Genomic DNA, 14537 nt, shown 5'->3' on the forward strand with positions numbered 1-14537 from the left:
ACAGGCGGGGCTGAGGGAACTCTCCCCCCCACGAGTGCACAAAGTTTTGTGTACCGGGCCTCTAGTTGATAGTATAATAGTTGATAAAAACATATTTTGTATGTTATATTTATATTATATACTGTATTCTTACAGTGAAATAAGCTAGAGAAAAGAAAATGTTATTAGAAAAATCATTTCATAAGGAGAAATACATTTAAAGTATTTATTGGATAAAATCCATGTATTTATTGGATGAAATTCATGTTTGACCCATACAGTTCAAACACATGTTATTCAAGGATCTACTGTAATTTAATTTGTGTATTATTCTTCACCTCTTCCTCTCTCCCATCCCAGATTTTAATTTCCTGAGGACAAGGATATTTTTTTTTTTACTTTAAAGAGATTATTGAGCTGTAAATTCCACATTATATAATTCACCAATGTAATAGCACTATTCAGTAGCTTTTTATAAGTTTATATATTTGTTAAACATCAGGGAGACAAACCCAAAAAAACTCTGGCTTTAAAACCAAACAGGGCTCATGTTCCTGAGACCCAAAAAAACTGTAGCAAACTGACAAATGGCTAACTTTACCATCACAGAAGCAGCCATTTGAAAATATCCCAGATTTTATGTGAAACAGATTAATTTTCTAATCTGAAAGTGTCAGCTGGAGGAGCAAGAGCCTGCTGGAATACTCTCTGGGGGAAAAAAAAACTGGTGGGAATTATTTATGCACCATCCCTTTGCCATGCCACAAAGAGCTAGTATCTACCATACAGAAGCTTTTACATGCATCTGCTTTTTATGCCTGGCGCCCTGATTTTTGCAGCTGTTACCCAAGATATGCCCCTTAATCACATGGTTCTGGAGGCCAATGAGGCTATCATTCCTGGGTCCCTTGGAAAAATAGCTAGAGTGGTAGTTATTGGCAGACTATAGCCCCCAGGGCACTGCACAGACAGCAAACTGAAACACAACTTCAGTCTTTCTGTGAAAGAATCCTACTTGTTTGTCCTGGAGCTTTGCCCTTAGGGGCAGGCTTCTGGTTTGGCACATTTCTAGAGGCTCACAGATGTACTCTCAGGTAACATAGCCTTCTTAAAACCATGTTTGCATTATCCCTCTGCTTCTCTACAGTTTATTGGTATTTTTCAGGAAGAGCTTATATACATATCTGGAGCTCCTGTTTTGGCAACTGTCTCCTGAAAACACCTCCACATCATTGGGTTCTGATGACAGGCAGAGCATACGCTTGCAATCCCACAGACCTTTATATATTTTCATACTTTAAAAGCTGCAATCAGAGGTTCTGGCATTCAATTAACATGGATCTAGGTGCTGAATGAGATATTTCCCTTTGGGACACTGATAGGTCTTGGTACATTGTCAACTACTGTCAGCTATTAAAATAGATTAGGTTGCTTAGATAATCACAAATGTTTGCGAGACAACCTAGAGCTAGGGCAAGATTAAAAGATATGGTTCATCTCCTACATAAATCCACTTCTTCAAAACTGGGAGAGGTAGCTATTTCATCTAATATATTGAAATCAACAACAAGAGTCAAATAAAGAAATAAAAACTATGTTCTAAACAAAGTACAAACCTCAGAAAAAAGTCTTAAACAGATATAGGAAATTTAACTGATAAAGAGTTCAAAGTAATCCTCATACAGAGGCTCACCAAACTTTGGAGGAGGATAATCACAGTGAAAATATAAAAAAAGAGATAGAAAATATAAGAAAGTACCAAATATAAGTTATAGAGGTGAAGAAGACAATAATTGAGTCTTAGCCAGTGTGGCTCACTTGGTTGGAGTATCAGTCCATACATTGAAAGGTCATAGATTCAACTCCTGATCGGCGCACATACTCAGGTTGTGGCTTTGATTCCTGGTTAGTGTGCAACTGAATTATGTTTCTCTCATCTCTCTCTCTTTCTCTCTCCCTCCATCTCCCTCTCTCTAAAAATCAGTGAACATGTCTTCAGGTGAGGATTTAAAAAAAGAATATAATAACTGGACTGAAAAGTATACTATAAGTGTTCAACAGCAGACTAGATGAACCAGAAGAAAGTATAAGTAAACTCTAATACAGAGCTGTGGAACTCAACAAATAAGAACAGAAAAAGAAAAAAAAAGAATGAAAAAAATTAAAATAATTTACAGGACTTATGGCACAACATAAAGCATATTAATATTTATGTAATAGAGACCCCACAAGGAGGATAGAGAGATAAAAGCACAAAAACTTATATGAAGAAATAATGGCTGAAGGTATGCCAGGATGGCTGCAGAGTAGTTGGAAGCTACACTCACATGCTACTAGCCCAAGACTGGATTTAGAGCTAAATTATACAGCAAGCAACCTGAATACCCAACTGAAGGCTAGCTGACATGAAATGTTATAACCAAGGATTTTGAAAAGAAGCCATATAGAGACTTGGAAGAAAGGCAGCAACACTGAAAGGGCTAGCCCGTGCATCCAAGTGTGGCAGTAGAAGCTGAGAAGCCAGAGGGATATCGTGGCTGCAAAACCAACTTCCCCCAGGAACATGGGGCCTCAACTCCACACAAGGATTCTCAACCCAGAGCAACAGAAATGGGAAGAGGAGCCTGCATAGGATTTGGTGGTAAAAATCAGTGGAGATTCAGTCTGCCTGGGAGACCAAGATGCAACCTTCCCAGGGATGAACACTCCTATTGTTACAACACCAGCCTGTGGAGTGCACTACCTGGTTTTTGACTAGTAGCGAGGCCACTCTGCCATAATTGTGTACTGTGGAGTGGTCTACTAGTTGAACTCAGCAATGACTTTGGGGGCCTCTTTTCATGGGGACTTGTCAGAGACTCAAACAGTGACTAAAATGTCTATATTTGATAAAAATGGCTGTTCATCCTGACCTGGATCACACAGCCATTGCCCCTACCCCCACCTACTGACTTCAGTGGCAAAGGGGCATTACAGTGTGAAGCAGAGCTGGGACTTTTGGAGCCTGTCTCCCAGGGAAGCTTTTGTCCAGGAACAAGGCGAGAAGGTTGGGTAGTGTGGCTACATCAAGGGGGGGGTGATCCCAAAATGGTTATAAAGATGCTCAAGGACCTTAGGGAAAAAAAAATGGGTGATCTCAGTGTGAACTTAAACGAAGAGAAAGTAAGCATTAAAAAGTACACTGAAACCATAAAAAAGAACCAGTCAAAAATGCAGAATACAGTATATAAAACAAAGAATACAGTATATAAAACAAAGGAATCAACAGCAGGTTAGAAAAAGCAGATGGCTGAGTCAATGATTTAGAGGACAAGATAACAGTAAGCACCCAAGCAGAGCATCAAAAAGAAAAGAGCATTTTAAAAAATGAGGAAAATTGAAAATTTCTCTAGGATATCAAGTATAATAAAATTCACATCATAGGGATACCATAATAATAAGTGAGCAAGGGATAGAGAACCTATTTGAAGAAATAATGGCTAAAAACTTCCCTAACCCAGTGAAGAAAAAAAGTGACATAAGCTCAGGAAGCACAGAGAATCCCAATCAAGATGAATCCAAAGAGACTGACTCCAAGACACATCATAATTGAAATGGCAAAGGTTAAAGACAAAGAGAGAATCTTAAGAGTAGTAAGAACAGTTAACTACAAGTGAGTTCCCATAAGGCTGTCAGCTGGTTTCTCAACAGAAACACTTCTGGCCAAAAGGAAAATGGCATGAAATATTCATAGCCATGAAAAACAAGGATCTAAAACTAAGACTACTCTATCCACAAAGGTTATCGCTTAAAATTGAAGGCAAAATAAAGAGTTTCACAGCTGAAAAAAGGCTAATAGAGTTCATTACCACCAAACCAGTATTGCAAGAGATGTTAAAGGGCCTGCTTTAAAAGAATAAATATATAGAGAGATGAACATAAGTATAAAGAATAAAATGGCAATAAATAAGTACCTATCAACAATAACCTTAAATGTAAACAGATTAAATGTTCCAATAAAAAGACTGAGGGTAGTAGAAATGGATAAGAAAACATTATATATATATATAGTGTGTCCCACAAAAAAGCTGATATCTCACTTAGTTTTTACTCTATTTCAGGTTTAATTGATCTGAAATAATGGGCTAAGACAGAATAAGCTTTGAACAAAGAAAATGCATCAACTAAACTTATTTATGGGGATACATAAAAGATAAATTTTATGGTGCAAAACCAGCAGCAGTTGATGAATGGAGGGCTAACAAATACCAAACAAAATAATTCTTGATGTTTGCAATTCCATTGCTTACCTTTACCTGCAGTGCCTAGGGTATACTGTATAAAAGATCTACCTCAGAACAAAAATACGTACTAGTACAGACTGAAAGTGAAAGGAATATCTTGAATTTTAAAATTTCTGAGTTCTTATAACATTTAAATTTTTCCTCATGTACAGTGATAAGATGATTGAAAGAAGAGTTGAAAATGGGTCACCTCTGAATTTTCCTTTGGATGTTAAAAGTATTTTTCTGTCTCCCAGCAATAACCAGAAGCCAGCTTCTCATTTCTTTTTCTCTGTCATTCTCAGGTAAGCCGCTGAATATCCCTTGCAAAGCATTCTTTGGATTTAGTGGAGAGTCTGGACCAATGATCTACTGGATGAAAGGGGAGAAGTTTATTGAAGAACTGGCAGGTCACATTAGAGAAGGTGAAATAAGGTATAGAACTTGAATTGCTATTTTTTTCTTTGCTGTCTTTGCAGTAGAGAAATGGAACATCCTAAAAGAGTTTCTGCCAGGGATTTTAATTGAAATTCCAAATAATTTCATTTCCTAAGGCTGATCTGATGGAGAGAGTGAGGTTGGCTGCCTTAAGAAATGAAAATGTGTCACCCTCCAATATATGTAGATTTTCTCAGGTTCTAAGAATATGACAGGGGATGTAATGACCCCCTCAAAGCTGCCTAAGCAAATTCATCTGAGCTTCCAAAGCTTAGGTTACTGTTATAACTTCTAGTCATACCAAAGATACAAACTTTGTAGGTGACTCCTCAGATCACTAAGCAAATGTTATCAAACAACTTTCATATGTTGTAGGTGTAAAGCTACAGTGGCAGTAGTAATCTAGTACCCAGCAAAATAACTGTGGACTCTTGTTAAATAGTATTTATTTTTTCCAGTACCAACTGCTCATATAGAAAGTGACTGGTCTTTCAGATTTGTGTCTCCCTGGACTTTTTTTCACTCTCCTGTTACAGAGATATGTCCCTGGTATAAACACATCTATTTTATTGGTTTGCTAATCCTATATAGTATGATTCTTTTGTACAAATAAGGGATAAGTAATTTTCACTACCTCAGTCTGTGGGGTGGCCCTTTGATTTCAGAGATGGTGACATATAATGATCATTTCTCATTCCAATAACAATTGAGACCCTTCCCCTTCCACTCCCATTGAGTCATGTAGTGGGAACCAATCTAATACTTCAGTACAACTAATGTCCAACAGATTTTATCAAATATATGGCAATGTAAAAGGAACAAGTATACTTTATCTTATTTACTATTGTTAAATATAATTTATAATAACTACCATGATAGTTTCTATTCATATTTTTACCCAATAATTCCACTCTAAGGATTCATAACATTGAGAGCCTATGTAAAATACTGACTGTGTTAGCATGTTTCTAGGAAGAAGGTCCATAAAAAGGTGCCTAATAAAATTAGTCATCAGGGAAATGCAAATCAAACCCTTTGATAACACTTCATACTCACCAGGATTATAACAAGTGTTAGAAAGACTTTGGAGAAATTGATACCCTCATATACTACTGGTAGGAGAGCAAACTGGTGCAGCCACTCTGGATAACAACCTGGCCCTGGCCAGTGTAGCTCAATTGGTTGAAGTGTCATCCCATGCACAAAAAGGTGGCAGGTTCAATTCCTGGTTAGTGCGCATACCCAGGTTGTGAGTTTGATCCCTGGTTGCAATCTGGCAGTTCCTCAAATGATTAAACATAGAGTTATTAAGAATTTCCCTCCTAGATATGTTAATCAAATAAATCAAAACATACATTCCCACAAAAACTTATACACAAATGTTCATATGATCATTATTCATAATAGATAAAATGTGGAAGTAACCAAAATATTCATCAACTGATGAATGAATAAATAAAATGTGGTGTATTTATACAATAGAATATTATTGAACTGTAAAAGAATGAATGAAGTACTAATACAAACTATGACATGGATGAACCTTGAAAACATTGTCATTGAAAAGAGCCAGTAACAAAAGATCACATATTATATGAAATGTCCAAAACAGGCAAATATATATATATATATATTAGAGGACTGGTGAATGAAATTTGTGCACAGTTAGGGCCCCTAGGCCTGGCCAGCAACCAGGGCCAATCAGGTTCCTTGCCTCCCCACCTTCACACCTCCTCCTTCCCTTGCTCCCTCAGCACCCCACCACCACCACTGGTAGCCCGCAATGTTCCACATTGCCCCCTGGTGGTCAGTGCATGTCATAACTAGCAATTGAACTCCCAGTCTCCCTGTCAAACTTCCAACGGGGCACATTGCATAGTAGCCTTTTATATATATAGACTAGAGGCCTGATGCACAAAATTCATGCAAGAGTAGGCCTTCCTTCCCCTGGCTGCTGGCACCAGCTTCACTCTGGCCACTAGCAGTCTGCATGCCTGCCTGCCTGGTTGCCCCAATCACCTCTGCCTCGGCCACTGCTGCTGTGGCTTCATCCAGAAGGATGTCTGGAATGACGTCCAGAAGGTCCTTTGGCTGTCCAGTCTAATTAGCATGTTATGCTTTTATTATTATAGTTAGAAATTATATCAATGGTTTCTTGGTGCTAATGGAATGGAGGGATAAGGGTAGAAACTTAAAGTGTATATTTTTATTTTTGGTATAGTGGACACAATATAGCATAACGAGCACTGTTTAAAAGTCTACAGTTCAGTGACATTTAATATATTCACAATGTTGTGAAACCACCACTACTATTTCCAGATAATTTTCATCACCCCAAAAGGAAGCCCTGTACCCAGTACATAGTCTGGGGCTTATTTTTGCAGTAGTGAAAATGTTACAAAATTGACTATGGTGATGGTTGCACATGTCTGTGAATATTCTACAAAGCAGAGATTTATACATTTTAAATGGGTGAATTGAATGATATGTAAATTGTATTTCAATAAAGCTATGTGAAAAATCTAATTTATTGCCTGGCATGAAAGAGATGTTCAGATAAAAAGAATCAATATAACACTTACAATTAGTTATTAATTATTAATTTCCATTTAAACTTTGTTTCCTAATTAGTGACACTTTATTAGTCAATTCAATTTCATATTAAGGTTTATGAAGTTAATGCAACTGGAATTAATTTATTTTTTATTAAATTTATTGGGGTGCCATTGGTTAATAGGATAATATAGGTTTTAAGTGTACATTTCTATGATATACAATCTGTATATTGCACTGTGTGCTCACCACTAAAAGTCAAATCATCTACTATCATCATATATTTGGCCCCCTTTACCCTTTGCTACCTCCAATCCCCTTCCTTCTAGTAAACACCATACTTTTGTCTGTGTCTATGAATTTCAGTTTTATATCCCACATATGAATGAAATCATATGGTTTTTAGCTTTTAATGACTGACTTATTTTGCTTAGAATAATATTTTCAAGTCTACCTATGTTGTCACAAATATCATGATTTCATCTTATGGCTGAGTAGTATTCCATAGCATATATGTACCATATCTTCTTTATCCAATTCTCTATCAAAGGCTATTTTGATTGTCTCCATTTTTAGTAGATACATGATTAGAATTATTATCAATGTATCTGCCTGTAAACAAATTTAAGAGCCATCTTCACTTTTCAGAGAATTAAACTGATACCCAAAGGACAAGTGGTAGGTACAATGGTACCTAGTAGCAAAATTTCCACTACCAAAAAGCTCAGAGCTATGTTTCCTGATCAAAGGTAGTAGTTATATGAGCCTAAGAAATTATCTCCTTTTTCCTGTACCTGACTGATTAACTTTGTTAAAATAAACAACTTTGGGGGGGTATAATGATATACATTAAATAGCACACAATTTAAAGTGTACAGTCTGTAATTGCTAATTGATATCTGTATACACCTGTGAAACTATCACAATATTCAAGATAATGAACATATCAGTCACACAAGTTTCCTGATGCCTTTTTGTAATCCTTCCCTCCTGCCCTTCTTCCACAATAATACTGATTTTTCTGTCACTATAAATCAATTTGCACTTTCTAGAGATTTATATAAATGAAATTATACAGGTTATATGCTTTTTTTGTTTGCACTATTTAACTTAACAGAATTATTTTAAGATTCATCTATCCTTGTAGTATATGTATCAATAGTCATTCTTTTTTGTTGCTGAGTAGTCTTTCAATATATGGATATAGACAGCTCGATTATCCATTGACTTGTTAATGGATCTTTGGGTTGTTTCCAGTTTGGGGGCTATTATACTTGTGAGAAGAAGGTTTCCTTTGATGTGAATAACAAGAAATAATTTATCTGCTGAAATGGAGACCCCATGGTCAACTAGGGACTTCAATGTTATCCTATATAATAAAAGGTTAATATGCAAATTGACCCTAACAGCAGAACGACTGGGAATGACTGGTCACTATGACACCCACGGACCACCAGGGGGCAGATGCTCAATGCAGGAGCTGTCCCCTGGTGGTCAGTGCACTCCCACATGGGGAGCTCTGCTCAGCCACAAGCCAGGCTGATGGTTGCCAGCACAGCGGTGGTGGCAGGAGCCTCTCCCGCCTCCTCAGCAGCACTAAGGATGTTTGACTGCAGCTTAGGTCTGCTCCCTGCTGGTAAGTGGACATCCCCCGATGGCTGCCAGGCTGCAAGGGGGATGTCTGACTTCCAGCTTGGGCCCGATCCCCGCAAGGAGTGGGCCTAAGCCAGCAGGTGGACATCCTCTGAGGGGTCCCAGACTGCAAGAGGGCATAGGCTTGGCTGAGGGACCCCCCACCCCCAAGTGCACAAATTTTTGTGTACCAGGCCTCTAGTAAGTAATACGAGCCTAGAGGCTATTTGCTGACAAGGGTTTCTCACTTGTTCTATATGCTGGGAAAAACCTCAGATTGAACTCTCAGTTTTCCACACTATGCCTTGCTCACTTAAGCTGACTGAGTCAACTTTTATTAAGGACTGCGACCTGCCCTGTCCAATTAAAACTTCACCATGTAGATACCTCATTTACATTAAAAAGACCTAATTGAGAATCTGGGTGGGAACAAAAGACAGCCTCCCCTTTGTCTAGGTGGAACACAATTTAAGTTGCTATCTGACTCAGTGTCTCCCTAACTATAGCCCTTTTTGCTCAAATAAGTGCTTACTAGTATTATTCTTTACTAAATTATAAAATTAATTTGGGTTTACATATAAGCTGCTATGAACATTCATGTATACTTCTTTGTATGTACATGTATTTCCTTTTTTCTTGGGTAAATAACTTGACATGGAGATACTGGATTATATAGCAGGTATAAATTTAACTTTTTAGCTCCCTTTTTAGCTCATTTTAAATAAAAACTTTATTTTTTAGAGTAATTTATGATTTACTTAAAAATTGTGAAGACAGTGCCTTAGTTTGCTCAAGTATATAAAAAATTCCATAATCTGAGTGGCTTAATCAACACATTTAATTCTCATAGTTCTGATTCTGGAGACTGGAAAGTCTAAGATCAAGGCACCAGCAGATTCAATGGTTGATAAGAGACCACATTCTGGTTCACAGATGGCAGTCTTTTCACTGTACCCTCCCATGTCTTCACAGGATGGAAGGCAGGAGAGAGAGCTCTCTAGCGTCTCTTTTATAAGGGCACTAATGCAATTCAGTAGTGGTCTACTCTCATGACCTAATGACCTTCCAAAAGCCCCACCTCCTAATTCTTCACATTAGGGGTTAGGGTTTCAATATATGAATAAGGGGGAAGGACAAACATTCAGTTCATAGCAGATAGTATAGAGGATATCTATATACCCTATACCCAATTTTCCATGTTATTAACATCTAAATTACTATCAAGCATTTGTTCCAATTAATGAATCAAAACTAATTAATTATGAATTAAAATTCCCATTTTATTCAGATCGCCTTAGTTTTTAACCACTGTACTTTTTCTTCTCCAGGATTATTTAGCTTTTCAAATACCTGCAAAGCTATATTCCAAAGTAGTTATACCATTTTTTTAAAGTTATGCAGTGCTGCTACTCTCAGTTCTCAAACATCTCCCATCTTAATTCCATTCTCAATCAAGTTGTTTATGGAAAAAAATGTCTCAGTTCTTGAACAAAACTTTGGTTCTCACCCAATAACCCTTTCATGCTAATACCTGTTTATATCTCTCAGGTGAAAATTAAAGGAGAGAATGCATGAATATGAGTCGGTTTACTGCTAAATCTTGAATTATTAACATCTCAGGAAATTGTGCTTTGAATATTTGCATGCTTTTTTGGCTTTTGTTGCTACTTATTATTATTAAATATGTATAGTAAGTCACCATGTGTCCTAAGAAGGTTAGTGATAGAAGTAAAGTGAAAAGGAAAGTTCTGCAAACAATGATAGAGGTTTAAAAAGAAATAATTGCAAAGTATGATAGAGGTATCCTTGCATCTGATCTGGTGACTGAGCATGGCATAGCAAAATCAATGATTAGCACAATTTTAAAACATAAAGAGCCCACAAAGAGTACTGATGTTGCTAAGGGTGTGAAAGTGCTCATGAAACAAGCAATTGAAGAGAGAAAAAATGTTTTTGATTTGGGTAAATGAAAAGCAGTTAGCTGGTGATAGTATTTTGGAGGCAATGATATGTGAAAAAGCAAAGATGCTGCATACTGACCTGTTGAAAGACTCCCCTGGAATGAGTGTTGAAAGTGATTAGTTTACAACTAGCAGGGGTTGATAAATTTAAGAAAATAAGTGGCATTCATAGTGCAGTGAGGCATGGGGAGGCTGCAAGTTCTAGCAATGTAGCTGCTGATAATTCTGTGACAGAATTTCAAGAATATGTAGAGGCCGAGGGATTTGTTACCCAAGACATGTTCAATTGTGACGAGACAGGCCTCTTCTGGAAGAAAATGCCAAAGGAGACTTACATCACAAAGGAGGATGTGTCATTACCAGGACACAAGCCAATGTAGGAAAGGCTGACATTATTCTTGTGTAGGAATGTGAGCAGTGACTCTGAATGGAAGTCTCTACTTGTCTACCATTCTGAATACCCGTGAGTTTTCAAAAACAATGTCATGGAAAAAACGTTAAATGTGATATGGAGGGCTAACAGCAAAGCTACTTTTAATTGAGTGGTTCATGAAGTGTTTGCCCCAAGTGTGAAGAAATACCTTCTGGGAAAAGAAGAATAAATTGCCACCAGGGCACTTTATTTTTTCTAAATTTAAAAATTCTTTATTGTTTAAAGTTTAACATAAGTCTCATTTCCCAACTGACCACTCCCCAGCCACCTAAACGCCATCCCCCCAGCACATGCCCTCACCACCCTCCCACCCCCGCCCACAGTCTCTGATAATTGGTTATGCTCATATGCATACATACAAGTCCTTTGGTTGATCTGTTACCTCCTCAAACTCCTCCTACCCCCCGTCTTCCCTCATAGGTTGGACAGTCTGCTTGATGCTTTTTTTGACTCTGGATCTATTTTTGTTCATCAGTCTCAATTATTTGAGGAAACGCCATACTGATTTCCACAGTGGCTGCACCAGTCTGAATTCCCACCAGCAGTGCAACAGGGTTCCTTTCCTCAACATCCTCTCCAGCGCTTGCCATTTGTTGATGATAGCCATTCTGACAGGTGTGAGATGGTACCTCATTGCTATTTTGATTTGCATCTCTCAGATGATTAGTGACTTTGAGCATGTTTTCATATGTCTCTGGGCCTTCTTTATGTCCTCTTTTGAAAAGTGTCTATTTGGTCCTTTGCCCTTTTTTTTGATTGGATTGTTTCTCTTTTGTGAAGTTGAATGAGCCCCCTATAAATTTTGAAGATTAAACCCTTATTGGAAATAACATTGGCAAATATGTTCTCCCATGCAGTGGGCTTTCTTGTTGTTTTGTTGATGTTTTCTTTTGCTGTGCAGATGTGTGGTTTTTTTTGTTTGTTTTTTTTTGTTTTGTTTGTTTTTTTATGAAGTACCATTTGTTTATTTATCTCCTTAGTTTCCATTGCCCTAGGAACTGTACAGGTAAAGATGTCTGCTATTAAGCTGCTTATGGCTGCTTCTAAGACTTTTATGGTTTCCCACCTTACATTTAAGTCCCTTAACCATTTTGAGTTTATTTTTGTCTATGGTGTAAGTTGGTATTCTAGTTTCATTTTTTTGCATATATCTATCCAATTTTCCCAACACCATTTATTGAAGAGACTGTCTTGACTCCTTTGTATGTTCTTGCCTCCTTTGTGAAATATTAATTGAGCATAATGGCTTGTGTCCATTTCTGGGACCTCTGTTCTGTTCCATTGGTCTATATGTCTGTTCAGATGCCAGTACCAGGAAGGTTTGAGAACAGTTTCTTTGTAGCATAGCTTGATTGTGATTGTTATTCCCTCCAACTCTATTCTTCTTTTTCAAGATTGCTGCAGCTATTTGGGGTCTTTTTTATTCCAGATGAATTTTTGGAGAGTTTGTTCTAGGTCTTTGAAGTATGTCATTGGTATTTTAATGGGGATTGTGTTACATCTATAGATTTCTTTGGGTGGTATGGACATTTTAATGATGTTGATTCTACCAATACATGAACACGGGGTACTCTACCATTTGTTTATGTATTCTTTATCTCTTTTTTTCTGTGTCCTATAATTTTCTGGATACAGGTCCTTTACTTCCTTTGATAAATTTATTCCTAGGTTTCTTAATTTTTTTATTGAATGGTAAATGGGACTTTTTAAAAAATTTCTTTCTGTGAGTTCATTATTGGTATATAAAAAAGCCAGAGAGTTATGGGTATTAATTTTGTACCTGCTACATTGCCAAATTAATTCATTAAATCAAGTATTTTTTATAGGATCCTTAGGGCTTTCTATCTACAATATCATTTCATCTGCAAAAAATGACAATTTTATTTATTCTCTTCCAATTTGGATGCCTTCTATTTGTTCTTCTTGTCTGATCGCTATGGCTAGTACTACTAATACTATGTCAAAAAGGAGTGGTGAAAGTGGGCTTCCCTGTCTTGTTCCTGTTCTTAGGGGAAATGATTTTAGTTTTTGCCCATTGAATATGACATTGGCTGTAGGTTTGTCATACAAAGCTTTTATTATGTTGAGGTATGATCCCTCTATTCCCACTTTGCTAAGAGTTTTTATCAGAAAAGTGTGTTGGATTTGTCAAATGCATTTCTGTACAAATTGCTATGATTAATTGATTTTTGTCTCTCAATTTGTTTATGTGATGCATCACATTTATTGATTTGCATATATTGTACCACCCTCACATCCCTGTGATAAATCCCACTTGGTCATGGTGTATGATCTTTCTAATGTAATGCTGGATCTGATTTGCTAGAAATTTGTTAAGGATTTTAGCAACTCTGTTCATCAGGAATATTGGCCTGTAATTCTCTTTCTGTGTAGTGTCCTTATCTGGTTTTGAGATTAGGGTAATGCTGGCTTCATCGAAAGAGCTTGGAAGTGTGCCTTCCTCTTAAATTTTTTGGAATAGTCTGAGAAGGATAAGTTTTAGCTCTTTTTTGAATGTTTGGTAAATTTTCCCTATGAAGCCAACTGGGCTTTTGTTCACTGGAAGTTATCTTGATGACTGCTTCAATTTTCTCCTTAGTTATTGGCCTGTTGAGTTTTTTTATTCTTCTTGGTTGAGTTTTGGAAAGTTGTATTTTTCTAGGAATATATCCATTTCCTCTAGTTTGTTTAGTTGGTTGGAGTAGAGTTGTTCATAGTAAGTTTTTACTATGCTTTGTATTTCTGTGAGGTCTGTTGTTATTTCGCCTCTTTCATTTCTGATTTTGTTTATTTTGGTCTTCTATCTTTGCTTCTTCTTGGTGAGCCTGGCCAGAGGTTCATTAATCTTGTTTATCCTTTTGAAGAACCAGCTCTTGGATTCATTGATCTTTTGTAATTTTTTTTGTCTCTATGTCATTTATTTCTGCTCTGATTGTTATTATCTCTTCTTCTGCTCACTCTGAGCTTTTCTTGTTGCTCTCTTTCTAATTCTTTAAGTTGTAGGGATAGATAATTTATTATCATTTTTTCTTGTTTTTTGAGGTAGGGCTGTAATGCTATGAACTTCCCTCTCAGGACTGCTTTCACTGTGTCCCAAATGTTTTGGATTTTTTTGTGTTTTCATTTTAATTTGTTTCCAGGATGTTTTTAATTTCTTCTTTGATTTATTTGGTAATTCATTCATTATTTAGTAGCATGCTATTTAGCCTCCAAGTGCTTGATTTTTTCTTCACTGTAGTTGATTTCTAATTTTATGCTATTGTGATATGAGAAGATGCT

The 14537-nt window shown here is 36.9% G+C and overlaps 1 protein-coding gene across 1 annotated transcript in view; it reads left to right on the plus strand.

The window, feature by feature from the left end:
• Nucleotides 1-14537, plus strand: part of IL1RAPL2 (interleukin 1 receptor accessory protein like 2) — a 641810-nt gene that overhangs the window by 540250 nt on the left and 87023 nt on the right. Inside the window, exon 3 of the mRNA XM_006770363.2 lies at nucleotides 4547-4676. Coding sequence (XP_006770426.1) covers nucleotides 4547-4676 — 130 coding nt within the window. The remainder of the gene's footprint in view (nucleotides 1-4546; nucleotides 4677-14537) is intronic.

This window comes from Myotis davidii, unplaced genomic scaffold, assembly GCF_000327345.1.
Source record: "Myotis davidii unplaced genomic scaffold, ASM32734v1 scaffold624, whole genome shotgun sequence".
NCBI classification, from domain to species: domain Eukaryota; kingdom Metazoa; phylum Chordata; class Mammalia; order Chiroptera; family Vespertilionidae; genus Myotis; species Myotis davidii.